Raw genomic sequence first — 24,218 nt, forward strand, 5'->3', positions numbered from 1 at the left:
TTTTTTTTTCCCCTGGTGATCTGGCCAGTAACATACCTCCTGTACTAGAGTGCCCCCTCTCGGGATAAATGAGCATCAGAGACACCTTTGGACAGCAGCATTGTCAATCTGGGTGAAGAGGAGTGTTGGGTGTACTAGCAGATTTAGATACAATAACAAATTATAGCCAACTCCAGCTAACACTTTACACATAGTTATAGCAACAGTTTTACATAAATTCATTTTAAAAAGCTGATCATTGTAAGCACCCCTGTCAGTGTTAAATGGTTTGTCTCAGCCCTTTACCTGCTACATCCGCAAGACAGCTCATTCTTTTGAAAAACTCACTAGTTCACCAGGTGAAAATAAAGGAAAGAAAGCTTAAAAAAAGGAAAATCGAATACAGCGATCACATCCAAGAATTGGTAAGCTGAAATATATTATATGTTTGCTTCTTGGTTTAATGCAACTTTTAAGGTGGTAATAAACCCAAAACCAAAAAGGTAATATTTTGCAGCTTACCAATCATTTGATGTGGTGGCTGAATTTGTTTTATTTTCTAAAGCCTCATACACACGGTCGGATTTTGTACAAACTTTTCCGTGGACTTTTGTACAAAGGGCGTGGTCCACAAGTTTGTATTGCATACACACGGTCAGACTTTTTGACAACAAACACGAACGTAGTGACGTCACAACGTACTGACGCCACTTCAAAAGAGGACGTTCAATGACTCCAGCGCCACCTTTGGTCAACTTCTGTATTGTAGTCTGATCTTTTGAATTGGTTCTGAGCATGCGTGTTTGTACCTTGTACAAAAGTCCGATGCTTTTGCGTACACACGGTCGGACTTTGCTAAATCGGACTTTTGTTGCCAGAAAGTTTGTCCGTTCGCACAGCCAACAAAAGTCCGATGAAAACAGAAAAAGTTTGTCCGATGGAGCGTACACACAGTCGGATGTTGCTCCAAAACAGCTAATTTGCATGTTTGTTGTCAAAAAGTCTGACCGTGTGTACGGGCCTTTAGGCTTCTTTTCCTTCTGTTGTCACCTAGTGACCTGGCCAGTAATACATTTCCTGTAATAGAGTGCCCCCACTCTGCATATTGAAGGCAAACTCCAGCCAACACTTTAGAAGCAGTTACAGCAAACATTTTTTTTCCTTTGGGTTAAAGTTTTTACATAAGTTAAAGCTGACCGTTGTAAGCACCCCAATCAGTGTTAAATTGTTTGTCTCATCTCTGAAACTGCTACATTCTACTGTATAGACTTTTATTTTATCTCAAAAGAACAAGATTTGCTGATTGGATTACCAAGTGAAAATAGACAAAAGAATGCCCCAAAAAACAGTTTTTTCCTTTTGGGATAAAGTTTTTACATAAATTAAAGCTGATCGTTGTAAGAACCCAGTCAGAGTTAAATTGTTTGTCTCATCTCTGAAACTGCTAACTAGACAAAAGAAAGCCCCATAAAAAAAAAATAAAAAAAAAAATAAAGTCACCACATCTACGAATTGAAAAACTACAATTTCATAAATGTTTTCTTTATTACAGCTTTAAGTGTATCAATAAGCAAAACATAGAAACTATATTTTTATTACCCTATTGGAGATTTCTTCTCATATGCTGCCATAATACTGTCACCAAGACAGTAAGTGGAAGAAAATGTCTCCAATGGGACACATAATAAGAGTAAAAAAAAAAAAAAATGACACAGGCCCTTAGAAGTACATGCACTATCCAAAGCTTAAAAAACAAAACAAACAACCCCCCCCCCCCCCCCCCCCCACACACACACACACTATAAATACACAAACAATGCCCCAAATATCATTAAAGTGGTTGTAAACCCTCCCCCACAACTGTCCCATGTAAATCAGCATAAAAAACCCTAATGAACACTGCATGCAGATATCTCCTTACTTGCTTAGTATTGTTGTAATCCTTTTTGTTCTTTAGAATGACGTCACTGAGCATGCCCAGGTCTCCCATGATTTACGGCACACTCATTATGTGCTTATCTATCTGTTATCAGGACTTCCTATAGCACACAACACTGAACTCCCAGGAGGCTGCATAATCACTCAGAGCTTCCTCCTACACACCATGTGACATCACATGCAGTGTAAAGCAGGGCATGGGACAGCATTACTGCAGTCTTATCAGCTGAAGCTGATAGGGCTTACACTAGATAATCAGCACAAGTAAATACTATGAAATAAAAAAAGTCAGCTATGAACAGGGAAGCAGGGTTGCCATAGAAATATTGGGTTGAGAAGGAGGCTTGGTTAACAGTACAGGAAGTGCTCAATGTAAGGGCGGAAATACACTCCACTGTGGACTCAGAAAACAATACTTAAGATGGTGCTGCCTAACCCCTGGAAACAAGTTTTTTAAGTTTCTTTAAACAGTAAGTAATTTGCAATTTGGGCTGGATTACAGTGGCTATAGTTTGATAATTACTTATTATAATGGACTAAATGAAAGGTAGCATCAGAGTGGGAGAGTTTACTTCTTCTTTAATAACCAGTGGCTGCATGCCGATTCATGTTTTTTTAAAAAGTTCAAAATTTTTATGTTAAATTCAGGAGACTTTATTGCACCATTACTAATTTTATGTCCGACATGAAATCTGCTATTCTACATTAAGAGATAAGTGGTTTGGAACATTGACAGAACATCATGTGCTCTTGCAAAATTCCACTGATCGCTCTCTTATTAAGTTTAATAGAAAACAACCTACACTGAATGACGTTAGGACAACAAAGACATCAGAGATCAAGTGACCAGTATCTATTGCATAAGATTAGTCATAGGACATACTGGGCAGTACTGGGTACAAACAACTTGAATACAAAGCAGCTTAGGAGTGATCATACGACAAGCATTTTCACCTAATAGGCTCATCAATGCATTATAGGAGTCAGGTGGAGACTGGTGAGCTTAGTTACTCCATGGCTTCTTATAGCTTTATGGACTTCATTGAAGTTCCTGGATCTCGTCACTCCCATTTGAAATTTGAAATTGTCCCTGCTTGCCTAAAAGGAAATTGGGACCTTGTAAGAGTCGTGGCAGGTGTGAGATCAGGGAAATTAGCAAAATTAAATCTCATCATCACAGTGCCAAAAAAGAGATTTAAGAAATTATACAGTGGTTTAACCCTGTAATCTACTGAAAGTGGTAATAAGGTCTGGTTGGCCTAACCTTACAAGACATAACTCCAGTCTAAATTTCTAACAGCCAATTTTCACTAGAATGAAGAAGAGCTTGAACCTCTGTCAGGTTTGATGATACCTTCAAAAAAAATAAAAAAAAAAATAAAAAAAAGTTGATTTTTCTTCACTTCTTACCCAAATGGAAGAATCAAATTTGTAATACAATAGGTTTAATATCCAAAAATGGCATTTAGTTGAAAAAGTAAATTAAAGCAGTTTTTTTTAATAGAATATAAATATACAGTACAGTAAAACCTTGGATTGCCAGCATAAATCGTTCCAGAAACATGCTTGTAATTCAAAGTACTTCTACATCAAAGCAAATTTCTTCCATAAGAAATAATGGAAGCTCAAATGATTTGTTCCACAACCATTTATTCATAAGTCCTAAAGTTTATAGTCCATATAAAAAGATTATAGCAATGTGACCAGGTTGTGTAACCATAAATTGTCCATCTACAAATGGAAGCCTCCACAAGGGGATTAGAAGCAAAATCCAGCAGGAGCTACAGAGTATAAAACAGAAGAGATGCGCCTCTAACTGTAGTAATATGATTAGATTTAATGAGGGTACAACATTTATAAACTCACATGAAACATATGCAGGCCCCTGGGATAAAGCTGTCCATATAGACCATCCTCCACACCACCAGCTCTCACCGGTTGACAGTCTGCAATCGTGACCAGGAAGACTACCCTGTAGTAGAGCGATCTGGAAGTGAGGCTTGAACCACTCGTGAAGCGCAGAGTGGACGGGACATTGTCGATGGTGGTGAGGAGGATGGTCTATGTGAACAGTTTACTAAATGTTGTACCTTCATTAAATGTAACCATATTGCTACACTTAGAGGCGCCTCTCTTCTCTTTTATACTCAGTTTTGACATTACGCTACTTGTATATCAAGACATTGCTTGTATATTAAATCAAAATGTATTTATAAATGTTGCTTGTCTTGCAAAACACTCTCAAACCAAGTTACTCTCAAACCAAGGTTTTACTGTATATATTTATTTTTTCCCCACAAAAAATAACCTGTGTATAGATTCAAGATCAGATAACATTGGCATTACTGTCCATTTCAAGAAGAAATATTTTTATTGTTGAAAATATCTTAGTAGTTAGATCAGGGGTAGGGAACCTTTTTGGCCGAGAGAGCCATGAACGCCACATATTTTAAAATGTAATTCCGCGAGACCCATACAATATGTTTAATCGATTAAAAAAAAAAATAGTTTTAATTTCAATTATAACTGTAATGTACATGTCATCTCCCCCACTGTAATATCCACATCTCCCCTACGATTGTCTGCTTGCTTACCACTACACAGGTAGGCAGAACCACGAGCAGTTGAGGCGGGTGATGAGGACGTCAGCGCACCACTCACCTAGGCCGCCGCTGGGTGTACCAAGATGGCTGCAGCTCCGGAGCTAGGCCAAAGCTGCGGCCTTTCCTATGGGCTCAATACTCGGATCGGCACACCATGTAATCTGCGGATTGAGAGGTGAGAGCCAGATGCAGCCATCAAAAGAGCCACATCTGGCTCGAGAGTCATAGGTTCCCTACCCCTGAGTTAAATGAATCATGGATGTTCTACATCTATAGAAATTTCTTCTTAAGTAGCAAAATTCTGATGAACTACACCATACAATACATTAGGCTTTACCTCTGCACATCTCCCAGTGTCAATTCAAACATGCTGGGGCAAAATTATGAAGCTTTTTAGACAGTGGAGAAAATATATTGTTTTATTTAAAAGCTTCACTATGGGCTTACTTTGATGTAGGCATCATCCAGGGTCATCATCTATTTTCCGATTAAGATGTAAACTCGGGGTTGTACTGTAAATACTGGTGCCTGTGCAGCTGGCCAGAACTGCTGAGGGTATCCACTGACAGTAGGAGTCTACAGTCTACAGTTTTTAGCTGGACTGGGTGATGATCTAAAGCAGCAGTCTCTAAACTGTTGCCCAGGGGTCAGATGTGGCCCTTTGCTTGCTTTTATCTGGCCCTTGGGACACTATTCCTCACATTGAAACCAACAGTGGAGCTCTATTACTGCCCATAATACCAAAGACAGGGCATTATTTACTACCACTAAACACCAGAACACTGGCCAGTCTGCCCCCCGCTTAAGCCTAAGGACAGTAAAGTGGACCTTTGTTTCAAAAGTTTGCACACCCCTGATCTAAAGCAATTATAAGGATTCCAAAGACAGTACCAACAGAGGCTCCCTGAGGAAGAATAGATACTGGACTGAAAACCTTGTCTGGTCATCAATGATTTTTAACTAATGAGCTTATTAGTTGTCTGCAATGCACCTCCACTACCTTGGTCCACTGAACTAAACACAGATGGGTGCCCTAGTCTAGGGGCGGACTGACAACTCATGGGGCCCCCGGGCAATAGGAGATTATGGGGCCCCCAGGCAATCAGAGATTATGCGGCCACACAGTATACAATAACACAGTATACACATACATGTACACACAGTATACATAGACATGTTTCTATTGGCCGAGAAGGTACTGGAGAGGTGGGGCAGCTATAATCTTGGGATTTTTAGACCAAAAGTATGTTGGTAAAGGACATTTCAGAGACAGATGTAAAAAAAAAAAAAAAAAACAGATTTTTACATACTGTCCCTGGTTTTACTGAGGATGGCAACCCTGATGGGGCCCCCTAGCGGCCCGGGGCCCTCGGGCAGTGCCCGAGTGGCCAAATGGTCAGTCCGCCCCTACCCTAGTCCTATACCAGTGATGGTGAACTTTGGCACCCCAGATGTTTTGGAACTGCATTTCCCATGATGCTCAACACACTGCAGAGTGCATGAGCAACATGGGAAATGTAGTTCCAAAACATCTGGGGTGCCAAGGTTTGCCACCACTGTCCTATACAATAGCCTGTGTGTAGTCCTGTGCAGCACAGGTGCTTTAGGACCATGAGATCATGCCTACATGTCCAGTCTACAGCATCTAAGATCAGAACCCCTGTAGATTTGGGAATAAGAACGTATGTAACTATTATATGACTGATTGAACACCACATTAAAATGTTGTGTTAATGACTAGAACATTGTACATTATGCAACCAACTACAGTGCACACTACTGATTACAACACTGCTGGTGTTTTGTACTTATTGTTTCAGCAGTGAAGTAGTTAAAATATATAAAATCTTCCAAGCAGAAAGGGTTCACAGTTTAATCCTGATCACAAGGAAAATCACACAGCATGGTTACCCGTTCTTTACAAGAGTTGCACAGAAAAATGTAACGTATTTCTCAAAGTCTCAACCAAAAGATATGTCCATCCAAAAATGGTCATTTTGTACATAGATGCCCAAGGCTCCGGAAAGTGATTCGCTTCCTGTAACTTATTTAGGGGCTCCAGTGGTAAAACCTCTGCATCTGAGGATGAGACTTCATTGTGGTTGTTGGGAGCAGAACAGAAAACACTAATAGACGTTTCAAAGATATATAAGGAGCTAGGGAGTAATTTAGCTCATGAGAGCCATTCCATAATTGAAATACAAGTAAGGTTTACTGGACTAACCTTTTATCTATGTTTCCTACCATTATCTTGTATTATATTTCAGCAGGTACTAAAAGCATTTGCTTGTTTGCCATTTCCCACTGCATGCATAGCAATGCACATGCTGTTGGGAGCCCTGGAGGGGGAAAAAAAAAAACTGCATTGGCTGAAGCAGCTCAGGTATTAGCTTTTAGGATTCAGGGATGTCATTTATCAATACCAGTACCCACAAACTGAAGCTTTCTGACACCAGTTTGAAATCATCTATTGAATACCACTGAAAAAATCCAATGTACTGTAGCCGACCCTAGTTGCAGATTTGAAGGCTTACTTTGTTATCTAAGTAAATTAATGTGCGTACTCCATAACGGACTGCTATTGGATTCTTTTAAGTGCTCGTTATTCTTCTGCTTTTTGAATCGAAAAAATACAAAAATTTAATAAAAACTGTCAATTATAAAAATAAATAAATCCAATGCAAAAAAGAAATGGGCAAAAATTATTTGTTTCTAAACCTAATCAAGTAATTTCAGAAAAACAAATATTCCTTTCTCTAAAGATCTTACTGTACATAGAAATAGATGAGTGATGGCAGAAAGAGACCTAGTGGTCTATCGAATCTGCCACATTTTTATTATTTTTTTTTTTAACTTTAACTTTTTTGTATGAATATAGATCTATGTTCCCCCCCCCGAGCACGTTTTAATCTATGGTTGACTGTCTCACTACCTCTGCTGGAAGTCTATTCCAAGCATCAATCATTCTTTCAGTAAAATAAATGCCACCAGACACCCATGTAATTCAGGCACAGCTCCATTGCAAGGGAGTTTCCTGGAGTTTGGCTTCAAACTGTTTTTTATCAAAGTACATTTATAAACAATTTGTTGGTGGACTGTTATTTTCCCAGTCAATTAAGAAAACAGCTTGAATAGCTGTTCTTCTTGCTAATTATTCTGTAACAAGCCATAATTAGATGGCACAGGGCACAAACACAGTGGACCAAGCCGATCTAGTAATCAATCACAGTAATCAAATACTAACACATTGAGGATTCTTCTCCTTCCTCTTACATGAAAGGAGAGGGATCAAAGCGAATTATAAATGGGAATGAATGAATGTGTCTGCAGCAATATGACAGTGAAATGGTAATGTCAGAAGAAATGTCCCTGAAATAGAAGAGCTTTTATAGTTGCTTACTTCTCTGGAAGCTTGTATCTGTCTCTTACCTTCCGTTCAGCACTGTAGCCTTTGTAAACTTTTTTGGCATTCAACACTATTGCTGCTCGTGTCCCTTATGTCACGTACACATAATCTGACTGTCCGGCGGACTTTGGTCGACCGTGTGTGGGCTGCGGCGGACAATCCGCTCGTCTGTGTGCTAGTCCACTGGACTTTCCAAATGCACGGACTAGCCCACACATGGAATAAAGTCCGTTCATTTTGAACGTGACTTCAGGTATGATGGGACTAGAGAAGGAAGTCAATGTCGCTGCTTTCATCGGCGAGATTGACACCTTGCGAGCCCCGTCGCTTGGTATGGGTTTTAAGGGTAACCCCCACGCCGAAAAACAGTGCGGGGGTCCCCCCCAAAGTCCATACCAGGCCCTTATCCGAGCACGCAGCCCGGCCGGTCAGGAAAGGGGGTGGGGACGAGCAAGCGCCCCCTCCCCACTCCTGAACCGTACCAGGCCGCATGCCCACATACCCTCAACATGGGGGGTTGGGTGCTTTGGGGAAGGTATAGAACGCACTTAAATGCAACAAAAACGCACTACAAACACACTTATCCTTATTTAAGATTAAGAAAAAAAGAGAGGGGAAAAAAAAAAAAAAAAGCACTGGACTGCAACAAAAATGCACCAAAAAGCACCTGGAACGCATCTGGACTGCATTTCTATGATGTGAACTGGCCCTAAGGCATAGTTATGACAGTATGTAATTCTGGTTTAGTTTATATATTTTTAGTCCTTTGAACCTCAGCGACTAAGACCCTAAGCTACATGCTCCGGCTCCATCTTCCAACCCCTACATTGGGCTCGGTTCACACGGGTTCTCAATTTGGGTCCACATCTGTTCCGCAGCTGCAACCGCCCGCATAGAAAACACAGAACTGTTTGGGTGCCATTAATCCTAAACCACTTCCCACTCTGGGAACCGCACTGCACTTCCATTTTCTGTGTGGGCTGCAATGGAAATAAATGGAGCAGGGACCCTTTTCCCTGTGGAAGCATGGCAACCCTTTCAAATGAATGGGCTGCCGTGCCCTCGCAGAACCACACAAGTGTGAACCAGGGGGTTTTGTAGTGATCTGGGGGTCAGAGGATAAAACCATGGTGTGCGGTGATGGACACAGGTGTCTGAAACTTCCACAAGTGACAAAGACACACAAACATTTCGAAAGGCAAAAGACATGGGCCACTGGAGAGGTGAAGGACTATAAAAGCTCTTCTTTTGAGGGGACGTTTGTTCTGGATTTGTTTTCAAATCTGACAGGGTTCGTAAGGCTCGGTTCACACAGGGGGCGATGCGAGGCGACACGACTTGCCTCGCCGCGACCTCAGCGGCGACTTGCAAATGACTTCTGTATAGAAGTCAATGCAAGTTGCCCCGAGGTCGCCCAAAAGTAGTACAGGAACCTTTTTTCTAAGTCGGAGTGACTCGAGTCGCTCCTCTTAGAACGGTTCCGTAGTACAGAACGGGGGCGACTTGTCAGGTCGCGGCACGGCAAGTCGTGTCGCCTCGCGTCGCCCCCTGTGTGAACGGAGCCTAAAGCATGGTGTTTAAAGAATACAATTCTGTTTTAGTAGGCCAGGTAGTTTGAAGATTACCATTCCTCCGAACTTCAGTGAATAAAGCTGGCTATATAGTGATAATTTTGTTTAGTTTAGCCTGCACACTGAAAAAAAATAAAAATAAAATAAAATGAATGGATTCCACCATCCACACTATACAGTGCACATGAATGAATCTCCTGCTCTGGCTAATGTATATTGATAGCTGGCCTTGTCAACTGTCAAAATAGTTGAATACCAGCTGCATCTGATGGGATGTAGCCTATTTGGCTGAAAAATGTCCAGGCTTCTTTTGACAAACTATCGACTTTTGTAAGTAGAGCCACCCACGGAGTGAAATTCAAACAGTATATGGCCAGCGTAAGACATCATTTATACAGTAGGTTATATTTTGAAATGTTAAATAGCTCTGCCACCATTTGAAACTTTTTGTAGAAAGAAATTGACAACATTGCTATCAAAAATAAATCTAAAAATGTACTAAAAAAAGAAGCCTTTTCATATCCAAAATATTACCTCAGATGCCATAGCTTCAGTTCAGGGATATCTTCACTTGTACAGGAGCAGACCTAAAATAAATATGGAAAAATATAAGCTCTTCTTTATGAAAACCAATGTGTGTGGTGCTGTATTCCCCAAAACAATCCTAAACATCAGCTTTACTAGGGTCAGAAACATACCCCTACATTTATAGCCACGTGGCATGAAACCTCTTGCACCATTAGACATGGATGACGCACCATTACATGTACGTAATGTGTTTGGTTGTGTTTTCCTTACATTCCTATACTTCAGCTTTAGGGGTTCATTCGTCCCAGCAAGCCATGCTCAACGCACAAGCTGCTGCTGTACTCTGAGTGACACCATGCTGATGTGCAGATACTGAAGGACTGCATGCACTGCTGTGGTGTGAGCGGACACCGGACACCACTGGAAACAAGGTAGTCCACAATGCGAGTCCTACTACTAGATACAATTGTAAGACACTCTGACATCTGTAATGAGATCTGATCATACAGATACTGCTGTCCACAATACGAGATTATATATATATATATATATATATATATATATATATATATATATATATATATATATATACATATACACACACACACACACTTCGTGTAACAATAAATACATTTTGTCATGCAATAAAACTCTGAATGAGGTTTAGATATGAATGGCTGTGTGTTGAGTTATTTTAAGAGGAAGCTGTACACTCACTACTTTACATTGTAGCAAAGTGTAATTTCTTCAGTGTTGTCACATGAAAAGATAGAATAAAATATTTACAAAAATGTGAGGGGTGTACTCACTTTTGTGAGATATCTATCTATATTTATTTGCAAGTGGTTTGTTTACCGGAATTATGGCTCAAGATATCATAACCCCGGTATCATTTTTTGCAGCTGGCTGTCTCAAGAAAGCTGTAAACAGTTGTTCACACCACACATGTGAGATATTGCCACGAATGTTAGAGCATGAGCAATAATTCTAGCACTAAACCTCTTCTGTAACTCTAAACAGGTAACCCGTAAAAGGCATTTAAAACATCACCTATGGAGATTTTTAAGCACTGTAGTTTGAGGCCATTCCGCGAGCATGCGCAATTTTAAAGCGTGACATGTTAGGTATCGATTTGCTCAGCATAACCTCACCTTTCACATTTTACAAATAAAAAAACAAAAATTATGAGATATATATTATTTTGTTTTTAATGCATTCAAAAAAAAAAATGTATATATATATATATATATATATATATATATATATATATATATATATATATATATATATATATATATATATATATATTTATTTTTTTCCAAAAAATGCATTTGAAAAACCGCATCGGAAATTTCAACGATTGATATTTTATTCCCTAGGGTCCCTGATAAAAAAAAAAAAAAAAAAAAAAAAAAGGGGGAGGATATAATGTTTGGAGGTTCTAAGTAATACTCTAGCAAAAAAAAAAAAAAAAGTTGGAAACAAAAAGTACCAGAAAAAGCCTTGTTGGCAAGTGATTAAAAGCATGCACTGGGTTTCAATAGGAATCTGGTTGCTTCTATTATGAAAACATGTATTGCTAACACTTGTATAGAAATGTGACAGCTGCTACACAAGATCGCATGTCCACAGGTACATGAATAGATATAAACAGAGAAGCACACAGACATACCGTCCCAGATGATGTGTGCAGTCCAACAACAGATCCTCCTGTAGATCAGCTCAGAGAACCTAACACAGGCTGCTCACACCTTTACACAGGCAGGTCGTACATACCCCGCCCCTTCCCTAGGCATAACCAATCATACATACCCTAACCCTGGCAGCTCACACCTCTACTACACTCTCATGTCCTAAATCCCCCGCCCCTTTACTTGGCGTGACCAATCACAAACAGCATGAGACTGACAGCTCACGTCTCTCCAAAGGATGTCCTAAGAACCATGCCCCCTCAATTTGTGTGACCAATCCCAGAGGAGCTATCACTTTCCTAATCCCAGCAAGGCGGGGATTAAGCAGGGAGTAGGCGGGGTCTCACTGACATCACAGGAGCATCATTCTACACTGCAACAGTATGACTAGCTTGTAGCAGCCAGCGGCTCTGTGGCACTTCAGGAGAGTTCACGCCCGCAATGATTGTGGGCTTGGATTCGAACCTGGCCTTGGTCGCTGCCAAGTTTTATAACTATTCAAATGTACAATTCTTCCTGATATACCAGATAGAGTCTAATGATTAATAATAGCAAAAAATATTACCTAATGTTTAAAATAAAAGAGAAGCCCGGTACAAATGGTTTGAGTAAAAAGTACCTGTTTTTGGTCGTTATTGACCATTGTCATAAATGATTTGTGACTGCAAGGTGCAGTGTTTGGGCTGTGTAAGAGCTGTGCTTCACATAGGTTGGGCGGAACCTTCTATACAGGGAACTTGTTTCTGTACTGCACATATGTTGGCGGAACCTTCTATACAAGGAGCTTGTTTCTGTACTGCACATAGGTTGGGCGGAAGCTTCTATACAGGGAGCTTGTTTCTGTACTGCACATAGGTTGGGCGGAAGCTTCTATACAGGGAGCTTGTTTCTGTGCTGCACATAGGTTGGGCGGAAACTTCTATACAGGGAGCTTGTTTCTGTGCTGCACATAGGTTGGGCGGAAGCTTCTATACAGGGAGCTTGTTTCTGTGCTGCACATAGGTTGGGCGGAAGCTTCTGTTCAGGGAGCTTGTTTCTATACTGCACATAGGTTGGGCGGAAGCTTCTATACAGGGCGCTTGTTTCCGGGGGGAAGGAGAATGGTGTATGACCACGTCCAGGAAGAAAGCATGGAGGTGTAAGTTGGTTATGGAGATAAACATTGCAGGTTCTGTGTGGACTGAGGTTGTGTTACATTATTATACAGTGTCTGAGTGGACCGGGGTGTGTTCTATTACTTTACACCTACTGTATATAGAGTAGGAGGTTGGATTACAGATGGTCATTGCCAGTGGAACGAATGAACACTTTTGAGATTTGTAGATGTTTTATTATTGTCGACATTATTTTGTCATTAATTATGTTGTTTCTTGTTTCTTATTCTAGAAAAGATACAAATGCGGCATTGCTAAGTAATTATGAGGTATGTATGCAAAAAAAGGAACCAATTATATGCTTAGATAGACAGGGATTGTGCCCCAGGCAAGGCACTATATTCCCTGGCAATTTAGGGGGAGAGGGGCTGAACCCTAAGCTGGCCATACACAGTACAATTCTAAAGGCTTCTTTAAACATTTTTAGCTCAGGAAAGGTTTAGCCCCTTTATTGGTTAGCACAAAAGTTATAGTCTACAAACTATGGGATTTTATATATATATATATATATATATATATATATATATATATATATATATATAAAATTTATGTTGGCGGCAATCAGCGACTTATAGCGGGACTGCGATATTGTGGCAGACAAATCTGACACCTAACTTTGGACACTTTTTTGGGGGACCAGTGACACTATTACAGTGATAAGTGTTAAAAATTTGCACCGTCACTGTGTTATTAATGACATTGGCAGGGAAAGGGTTAACTGTGTGCCTAGGATGTGTTTACTAACTGTGGGGGAGGTGCTTTTACTACTTGAAGACATGGATCGGTGTTCCTGCTTCACAGGATCCATGTCTTCTGTAGTCACGGAATGACAGTCTGCGGCAGACTGTCATTCTGTCAGAGTACCGAACGATTGGCGGGTGCCGACAGAATGTACTTTAATACATTCTCTTCATTAAAGTAAACGAAAACTTTTAAAGGCTCTTCTAACCGTAAATACATAAGTCTGATCCCAATCCAGCACTGTGCATGCACACTCTCTTCACTGGATATGGAGGCAGCAGCATGATCTATTGGTCCTTGCTGCTGTCAATCAAATTCTGTGAGGAGGGACAGGGCCGAGCCACACTGCACGTGCCGATAGAAACGCATAGCCCGGCTTGGTCCGCACATGGCTTGCCATGGAGGCACTCAGAAGGAGCCCAAGTACAGCACGGGTAAGTATAACATGTCTATTATTTTATTAGAAAAACCTTAACCTTTACTATCACTAGTTGCAAAACTAAATCCTTATATCCTTTTTACAACCAAGGAAGCTGTCGTCTTAACCTCTTTTATCTATAGTTTTTTTATTTATTTTTTTCTCTTTTTTGCCATCTCAGTAAGTTTCTTTGTGTTGACGGATTCTAATCAGCTTGACTCTCAGAATCCCTCTTTCTTAACATCATTGTGGCAATCTTTCTTTTTCTTTCCTTTCCTTTTTTTTTTATTCCAACGTTACTTATATCAATTTATTACTTATCTACAAAAAAGAGAAAACCTTACAGAAAGAAAGAATAAAACTAGCATCTCATTAATTACTTTTACATTTATATTTGAGATACCTTATCTTATTTACTAGGCTATTTTATTTATTTATTTTGCCCCTCCCCCCCTACCCTCTTCTCTCTAATCTGTTGGCCCTCCCTGAATCCACTACCTTTTATTCTGTTAATGCTTGTATATAATGTTTCGTCCTTTTAAATATTCTCCACTTTTCCCACATTTCCCCCGTATCTTTTCATTTTATTTTCCTCCATTTTACTTAGATATTCCATATTATTGATGTATTCTATTCTTTGTATCCATTCTCTGATCGGGGGTTTTTTAACCTGTAACCAGTTTTTGGGTATTATGGCTTTTGCCGCGTTAAGTAAGACAGGTACTAACGTATTTTTTATTCTTTTTTTGAATTGCTTACTGGTTTTTTCTTCTGCCCCTTGGAACAAACACTCCCCGGGGACTAGAGGTATTCTTTCCCCTGTTATTATTTCTATATATTCTATTATTTTTCGCCAGTATTGTTTTATTTCTGGACATTCCCACCAAAAGTGGAATATTGTTCGCGGTAATTTACATTCTCTCCAGCATAACTTAGATTTGGAGGGATCTATTCTGTGTAATTTATCTGGTGTTAAGTGCCATCTCATTAGGCATTTATAATTCGCCTATATTGATCTTGGGTCGGATACATAATCATGCACGGAATTGATCATTTGGGTCTCGTCGACTTTAAAGCCCAAATCTTTTTCCCATTTAACTATGGATGGTATACTACCTTGGCCCTCTATTTCCGAGAGACGATCATATAGCTGTGAGACACAATGTTTAACTGCTGTTTTCCCCGTACATAGTTTTTCTATTGGTGTTAACATATTTTCATTTCTTATTGGTTTTGGGATAGAATTAATAAAATGTTGAATCTGTAGGTATTCCCAATCCCTTAAAGATTGCCAACTATGCTTCTTAATTAAGTCTTGTTTTGACATTAATTTCCCATCCCGCGTGATATCTTTTATTTGTAAATCCTTCATTTGTTTCCCTAATTGTGTGCCGTATCCTGGGGTAAAAAAAAAACGTACCCTCTAGAGGGATTAGTGGTGAATTATATACCCATTTATTTTTTCCGCTGTATTGTATCCCATTTTTTCAGTGCCGTTAAAGTGATTTCGTGCGTCCTACTACTAATTAGTCTAAATTTTGGTGGGATCCAAATGTTTTTTTGTAATTGTGAACCATTAAGTGTCTCCTCCATTTTTACCCATTTATTTTTAGTGCTTAGATTTGTCCATTCCACCAGTCTCGCTAAAATAATTGCAAAATAATATCTATATGTGTCTGGTAGTGCCATTCCGCCCCTGTTTTTTTTTTCTAGTTAATAAATTATATTTTATCCTGGGTTTTTTATTTTGCCATATAAATTTTAAAAATAAAGTTCTTCTTAAAGCTATTTGGAATATTTATCGGAAGCATTTGAATTTTGTATGTAATTTTTGGTAGTACCACCATCTTCAACACATTAACTCTTCCCATCCATGTTATTGTTCCTTTATTCATCCTCCCTAATAGTGCTTTGATTTCGTTTACGAGTGGGATGTAGTTAGCTTGATATAACCCCCTAAGTGTCTTTGTTATTTTAATCCCTAAATATGTTATTTCTTTTTTTTCCCATGTAAAAGGGAATTCTTGACGTATCTTTTCCTCTTCCCGGATGTCTAATCCTACGTTCAGAATAACTGTTTTAATTGGGTTTATTTTAAAATTAGAAAGGGCGCCATAGTCTCCAATTTCTTTTATCAGTCCAGGTAACGACGTTCGGGGGTTGGTCATATATAGGAGTATGTCATCCGCACATGCAGCCACTTTGTGTTCTTCTCCCCCCATTGTTACTCCTCCTATATCAGAATTATTACGAATCTTTGCTAATAGTGGCTCCAAAGCTATCACATATAGTAAGGGCGAGAGGGGACACCCCTGCCTTGTACCATTTAGCATGTTAAATGCGGACGACATGCTCCCATTCACCCCCACTCTAGCTGACGGATGAGTTTATAAATTATTTATCCATTTCAACATTCTTGGGCCTAGGCCTACCTTCTGTAAAGTTTCCATTATAAAGCACCAATCCACCAGATCAAAAGCCTTTTCGGCGTCGATCGAAATTAAAATCATTGGGGGATTGGTTTCTTTGTCCTTACCCATTAATAAAAGAGTTCGGAGACTATTGTCCCGGCCTTCTCTACCTGGTACAAATCCTACTTGATCGCCATTGATCAATTCTGGGAGTAGATTTTTTATCCTCGTCGCTAGTACCTTTGCGTATTATTTGGTATCCGTAGTAGTAGGGAAAGGAGTCAATCAGAGGAAAAAACATTAAAATAGATCTTTAGGCAAAACTTTTTTTTTTGGATAGAGTAAGAGAGGGTTATATTAATCGCTGTCAGGGTTTTACGCCATCTGTCACGTTGGGGCAATCTTCCTGTCACATAGCCAGAATAAGAAAGTAAGGAGTCCCTCCAAAGGGAGGGATTCCCAGGTTGTCACCAGGGTCATCAAAACGAATGTCCCCGTTGGAAGATTTCTCTATCAATGTTCCGGTGACAACTCAAAATGCGATTTTTCTTTTCTTCTTTCACTTTCAATTATAATAGTAAAGTGGACAAATAGAGAGGATGAATCTCTCTAATGGAGTTAGCAATAAAAACCTGACAGTGTCCATCTCCACTTTTTCCAAAACTGTTTTTCCGCATTTTACTGATAGAGAAAAATATGCACATAATGGCACTGAAAACACATGCAATTTTACTGTGCTTATGGTGTGTTTTTCATAGGTCATGTAACTCAACGACGTAACACAGGTGCCTTACTGGTGTGTTCTTGCTGCGTTTTCTATGCATTTTAATGGAGGGGTGCGTTTGTTTGTTTTTTCTGACCAAAAGCAAGATTTTTAACACCACAAGGAAGCGCAAGGGAACAGTGTGAAGATATACATAGGATTTAAGGGGAAGTATATATATTTTTTTGAGCTTTTCTTGTGCTAAAGGTGCCGATAATGGCTTACAATAAATTAATATTCCTTTAAAGTCAAATATAATACAATTATATATAAAAAAATATATATTTTAACCACTTAAGGGCCGAGCCTCTTTCTGAGATTTGTTGTTTACCAGTTAAAAACTGTTTGTTTTTTAAAGAAAATTACATAAAACCCCCAAACATACATTTTTTCTCAACACCCTAGAGAATAAAATGGCAGTCATTGCAATACTTTCTGTCACACTGTATTTGCGCAGCGGTCTTACAAGTGCACTTTTGTGTGGTTTGAACACCGTTTTCATATGCATTCGCTTCTGCACACAAGCTCATTGGGAGGAGCCGCTTTGAAAAAAAAAAAAAATGTTTTTCTTTATTTTACCTTTTTTATTTTTACACAGTTTAAAAAAAAAATTATGTGAACATCCCTTGTAATAGAAAAAAGCATGACAGGACCTCTTAAATATGAGATCTGGGGTCAAAAAGACCTCAGATCTCATATTTACACTAAAATGCAATAATAAAAAAAAAATTGTCATTTTAAAAAAGATGGGCACGTTTGTTGAGCTCTCTGAGCTCCGGGTCTTCAGTCCGAAATCAGTTCTTAAATAAATCAAGGGTTTGACCAATCGGATCCATTTGAAGAAAAGCTTATATGCTTAAATAAATGGAACCCGAGCCTGCCAAAGAAGGAGCAAGAATCCAGCAAGGTTTTGCCTGTAATGTGACCTCCGGGTGCTGGACCCAATGTAGTGGAATCCAGGACGCCAGAGTTAAGGCATTCCTGCAGGGTGCTGTACTGGTCCAAGGGAGTGGACCCTAAAACAAGAACGGGTACCCAGTCCTTGAAGGTCCCCAAGTGATGAAACCCGCCATGATGGGTGAAGATTGGGCTCTTAGTTTCTAAGGCTGCCATGTAAGTGAAACCCCCCTTATTTACTTATTGTGGGTGCCCTAGGGTTTGTAACAATCTTTTAGCTAGAGGCTATACACCTGCATGGCGGTGACCGCAGGGGGAGTTTTGGGGCTAGCTGCTGTGTTTTGTGTAGGAGTACCTTGTCTTGGTTGCATTCTATGGATGAGTCCACGGGTTCGCCATTGCACACAATAATTCGGTGGTGGTTATGGCACACTCGGCTTCGCCATGCTGAACTGTGTGCATACATTGCCGAGCAGGGGCTGTAGCTTGATGGATGGCATGCAAAGATTATCTTTGCACGGGAACACAGCTGCACACATCCGCCGTGACTGCGCATGTCCACCTTGAGTGCGCACAAATGCGCAGAGCATCCAAGCGCACAGCCAGCCTATTTAAACTTAAGGTGGCTGACATTCAGTGCTTCCAAGGGACAGCTGTGGGACACAAAGCAGGCTCTGATCCAGTTTACTTTAGCAGTTTTATCTTCCTTACCTGGGTCACGTGAGTCCTCTGGGTGTTGGTTGGCGCAGGCTAAGGTACTTGGCAGGATTGTTGCATAGGGGCTTGGTGAGCCCTATTAACCACTTCAGCCCCGAGCCTATTTTTGTGTGAAACTCGTCTACGTGACCACAGTTTGGTGTCTCTGGTGTTATCTTTGTGACGTAAAATAAAAGGCAATTGAAAGTTCTGGATGTGCAGCCACTTCTTTCTTCTTTCCAAGTTTCCCATGTAGGCGGGCTGGGGCTAGCACTCTGCAAGGTACTCCAATCAGCCTCATCTTTATACACCTGGAGCAGCGGTTCTTTTTCTTGTCAAGGATCAGGTCAGGCAGTCTGACAGGCCTAACCAAGAGGATGATCCTGCTGAAAGCAGAGCAGGTATACCTTGAGCGCTGTGTTTTGCTGTTGATGCCTTAAATAATTCAATACAGCAGGTTTCTCATTTGGCTCTCCCGTCTGTACCCATGCACAGACTTTTGTGGCTTACGAACTGGTCAGCCGAGCTTCCTTGTAAGAAGTTATTGGCAGGGTTCCCCTTTCATGGGGAACGTTTGTTTGAGGATGGTTTGGACAAATATATCAGAAAGAATTCCTTAGGGAAGAGCTCTCTAATTCCTGTGAAGAGAAGGACCAGGCGTCCCTTGTTTAATACCACAGGAAGCGCATCCTCGAGTGTCTCAGTGCCAAGGCAGTTCCCCTGCCAACAGGGTGCTAGAGCTAGAGGCAAGCTGTAGGGCCACAAGAAACCCTGGGTCCGAAACTCTTCTAAGCCCTCCTTTTGAGGGGAGCCCCCACTCTATCAGGTGAGGGAAAGGAAATTTGCCAGCATTGGGGGTGCCCAGATTTCGATCTATTTGGCATCCAGGTTCAACAACAAGCAACATCCTTATTTGTCCCGAACAAGTGATCCCCTGGCAATCGGAGCAGAGGCTCTGGTAGTTCCATGGAGCCAGTACTCCCTGGTTTATGCTTCCCCCCCCCCCCCCGATCCCTCTCCTTCTGCATATGTTACACAGGATTCGGTGAGAGGGGTTTCCAGTCATTCTGGTGGCACTAGCCTGGCCCAGAAGGCCCTGGTTCCCAGAGATCGTGAGATTGGCAATAGATGGGCCATGGACGCTTCCGCGCCACCCCGATCTACTGTCTCAAGGTCCTATGTTCCACCTCAATTTACAGTCTCTAAATTTGATGGCATGGCTATTGAAGCCAAGGTGCTAAAGGATGGTGGCATCTCAGGACCACTGGTGTCTACCCTAGTGTATACTAGGAAGATCTATCATAAGGTCTGGAAGACTTGTATTACTTGGTGTGAAGCCAGAATGGCATCCTCAGAAATATGCGATTGGGAGAATTCTCTCTTTTCTACAGTCGGCTGTGGAAATCAGATTGGCTTTGTGTACAATCAGAGGCCAGATTTTGGCCATGTCAGTATTCTTTCAAAGGCCTTTATCCTTCTATTCGCTGGTCCGGACCTTTATGCAGGGGGCAAATATGTTTGCTTCCCTTTATTAGGTCACCTATGTGTCCTTTGGGACTTAAATTTGGTGCTGTCTGTGTTACAGAAACAACCATTTGAGCCCATAAAGAATATTACATTAGTCTTGTTATCACCCAAGCTAGCCCTCCTGATAGGCATCACCTCGGCTAGAAGGGTGTCAGAGTTTGGCGCCCCTTTCATGTAGGGAACCATACCTAATTCTTCACCACAACAAAGTGGTGTTTCGTCCTATTCAATCCTTCTTGCCAAAGGTGGTGTCAGCCTTTCATTTAAATCAGGACATTGTTTTGCCTTCTTTTTTCTCTCGGCCTCATACGTCGGAAGAGAAAACTGCATTCCTTGGATGTCGTCTGGGTAGTCTGAGTTTATTTGTCTAGATTTGTGGAGGATCAGACTCCTTTTTTTGTTTTAGCAGAAGAACCCAAGAAGGGGCAGGCATCTTCCAAAGCTTTTATTGCCAAATGGGTCCGCCAGTTAGTCATTCAGGCCTATGGTCTGAGCCATAAGGCTTGTACCTTTAGGGTGAGAGCTCCTTCTAATAGGGGTGTAAGAACCTCCTGGGCATTTCGCATCAGTGCATACGTACACAAGATTTTATCAGGTAGATGTTGGAGCATCCGAAGATTTGGCTTTTGGCTGTAGTGTACTACTGGCTGCTGTTTAAAGTTTTTGGCTATTTTTGATTAGCAGGGTGTCTCCCTCCCCTCGATGCTGTTGCTCTGGAACGTTCCAGTAAGTAATGAATAATAGCCCAACTCTGTGTCCGGTGATTTATGATAAAGAAAATTAGGATTTTTCTGGTCATACTTGTCATACTTGTAAAATCCTTTTCTTTAAATACATCATGGGACAGAGAGGTTGCACTCCCCCCCCCCCCCCCTTTTAGAGAATTCAGTGTTTGCTACAAAACTAAAGTACTTCCTGTATGGGAGGGATTATATAGGGGTGGACTTCCTGTCTAAGACTTTGTCTACCAGTGTCCATTCACCTAGAGATGGTGTTTCAATGTTAGTCTTTCATAATGTGCTAATATGTAATAAATACCAGCACGTTATGCCTTTTTACCTTTTTTTTTTTTTCAACCTTTACTACTGCTTTAAAGGGGGCACAGACAAAAACTGGCAGGTGTTCTAATCCCTCTCCCCTCTATCCAAAAAAAAAAAAAAAAAAAAATAAAAAGTTTTGTCTTTAGTTATACTTTTTAGGTTCTTCTGCTAAAACAAAAAAGGAGTCTGCTCCTCCACAGATCTAGACAAATAAACTCCGACTACCTGGGCGACTTCTAAAGAATGCAGTCTTCTCTTCAGCCGAACGAGGCAGAGAGAAAAAAGAAGGCAAAACAATGTCCTGATTTAAATGAAAGGCTGACACCACCTTTGGCAAGAAGGATGGACTAGGACGCAACACCAACTTGTTCTGGTGAAGAATTGGGTATGGTTCCCTACATGAAAGGGGCGCCAAACTCTGACACCCTTCTAGCCGAGGTGATGCCTATCAGGAAGGCTAGCTTGCTAGAAGGGTGTCGGAGTTTGGCGCCCCTTTCATGTAGGGAACCATACCTAATTCTTCACCATGACAAGGTGGTGTTGTGTCCTATTCCATCCTTCTTGCCAAAGGTGGTGTCAGCTTTTCATTTAAATCAGGGACATTGTTTTGCCTTCTCTTCTGCCGAATGAGGCCAAGAGAAAAAAAGAAGACTGCATTCCTTGGTTGTCGTCCGTGTAGTCGGAGCATCGCCAGATTTTGCACTCTAGTTTTAATAAAGAAACCCCCATATGTGTTATAAAGGTAGGATGGGTGCTGAAATCATACACAGTATGTTTATAATTGAGTTCCATACTAGGTAGAGTAGGTGGCTACTGACACAATATGTTTTATAAAGGAATTGCATACTAGATAGAGTGGGTGGGCATTGACACCATGTGTTTTTAGCCCCAGCAGAGCAAGAATGCATGTACATGATACCTTACCAGAGCTGGTATAGCTTTAGCAAGCAGAAGGCTTCACGCTCTGTAACAGAGCAGCCACTACGTCAAGCCTTCCACTATGGCTCTGCACAAAAAAAAAAAAAAAAAGTGATTCCTCAGCAAGAGATTTCAACCTGCTGGTTGCTGGTGTGAATCTTGCATCCATATGCAGTATGGTCCCACTCTGAAAACTTCATCCTCTGTTTTTCTGCTACTTACTGCCTCAACTCTGGGCTATAGGTATAGAGTTCCCTGCAGAGTTTTACAAGGAAATCCTCTGTCTGAAGGACTGGAATGTGCCTTGTAGACCTTTTATTTAACCACTTTCAGACCGGACCAATATGCTGGTCAAAGACCAGACCACTTTTTGCGATTCGGCACTGCGTCGCTTTAACTGACAATTGCGCGGTCGTGCGACGTGGCTCCCAAACAAAATTGACGTCCTTTTTTTCCCACAAATAGAGCTTTCTTTTGGTGGTATTTGATCACCCCTGCGGTTTTTATTTTTTGCGCTATAAACAAAAATAGAGCGACAATTTTGAAAAAAAACGCATTATTTTTTACTTTTTGTTATAATAAATATCCCCCAAAAATATATATAAAAAACATTTTTTTCCCTCAATTTAGGCCAATACGTATTATTCTACATATTTTTGGTAAAAAAAATCGCAATAAGCGATTATTGATTGGTTTGCGCAAAAGTTATAGCGTTTACAAAATAGGGATAGTTTTATAGCATTTTTATTAATAATTTTTTATTATTTTTTTTTTTTTACTAGTAATGGCGGCGATCTGCGATTTTTATTGTGACTGCGACATTGTGGGGGACCCATCGGACATTTTTTACACATTTTTGGGACCATTGTCATTTATACAGTAATCACTGCTATATAAATGCAGTGATTCCTGTGTAGATGACACTGGCAGTGAAAGGGTTAACCAGTGGGTGGCAGTGTAGGGGTTAAGTGTTGCTAGGGGTGTGTTACTAACTGTGGGGGGGTTGGGCTTTCATTTAGTGTACACTGATCTCTGCTCCAATCACATGGAGCAGAGATCAGCGTCACTAGTTGCTAGGCAGAATGGAAAAATGTTGTTTATACAGCATTTCCTCCATTCGGCCGCTCCGTGAGACGATCGCGGGGATGCCCGCGGCCATCGAGTCCGCGGGTCCCGCGACCGGACTCACGGGGGTCCCGACCAGCACGGGAGCGCGCCGCCGGCGGCGCGCTCCCGATGGCAGGGCGGCATCGAATATTGGATGTACATGTACGCCAATATGCCTGCCCGTGCCATTCTGTCGACGTACATCGTCGTGCGCTGGTCGGGAAGTGGTTAAAGAGCCAGGACCACAGAGTGGGCCAGATTCGTTTTCCGCTTACTTCGCTATTATACAAGTTGTTACATTCCACATAAAACAAACCCTGTGTTGCTTCTCTTTGGGCCAGCCAGATTGAGGATTTTCACTGAAACTGAAGAGCCCTAATAAGGGAAACTGCATTTTATTTCAGCAACTATACATTTTGGATTAACTTTTTTTTAGTTGTTTTCATTACCTTGAACACATTCACGGATTTGGGAGTATTTTTGTCAGTAGGGAATAGAACTAATATGTGGCAATAGATTGGCAATGGGCTTGGTTATTTGTTAATATTGGAGTGTTTTTGTGTTTTCTCTTATACAATTTTACCAAAAAAGGAACCGTTGGAATGGATGAGAGGATGTCGGTGAAAAAACAGTGTAATAAAATAAAAGGCATTTGCTGATCCTTAAAAAAATGCATTCAGAAGCTGTGTTTGGAGGCATTTCAAACGCGGCTAAACGCGGTAACTCGTGTTTAACCACTTCAGCTCCGGACCAATAAACACCTTAAGGACCAGAGGTCTTTTTGCAATTTCGCACTGCGCTGCGTTAACTGGTAATTGCGCGGTCATGCA

At 40.8% G+C, this 24,218-nt stretch overlaps 2 protein-coding genes across 4 annotated transcripts in view; one reads left to right on the plus strand and one right to left on the minus strand.

Moving 5' to 3' along the window:
• The window catches only part of ASL (argininosuccinate lyase), a 57,660-nt gene extending 45,836 nt beyond the window's left edge, over positions 1-11,824 (minus strand). The window contains exons 1-2 of the mRNA XM_077482270.1: positions 11,698-11,824; positions 10,032-10,084 (exon numbers count right to left, since the gene is read on the minus strand). Of these exons, the coding sequence (XP_077338396.1) occupies positions 10,032-10,043 (12 nt within the window). The 5' untranslated portion in view covers positions 10,044-10,084; positions 11,698-11,824. The remainder of the gene's footprint in view (positions 1-10,031; positions 10,085-11,697) is intronic.
• CRCP (CGRP receptor component) overlaps positions 10,395-24,218 on the plus strand; it is an 84,459-nt gene continuing 70,635 nt past the window's right edge. For 2 of the 3 annotated variants that reach the window (XM_077482271.1, XM_077482273.1), the window contains exons 1-2: positions 10,395-10,456; positions 13,103-13,139. In XM_077482271.1, the coding sequence (XP_077338397.1) occupies positions 10,410-10,456; positions 13,103-13,139 (84 nt within the window). In that variant the 5' untranslated portion in view covers positions 10,395-10,409. Of the gene's footprint in view, positions 10,457-12,676; positions 12,855-13,102; positions 13,140-24,218 lie in introns of those variants that run through there. The other variant, XM_077482272.1, reaches the window with a different exon arrangement.

This window comes from Lithobates pipiens, unplaced genomic scaffold, assembly GCF_037356315.1.
Source record: "Lithobates pipiens isolate NorthernLeopardFrog02 unplaced genomic scaffold, aLitPip1_a1.2 Scaffold_16, whole genome shotgun sequence".
NCBI lineage: Eukaryota > Metazoa > Chordata > Amphibia > Anura > Ranidae > Lithobates > Lithobates pipiens.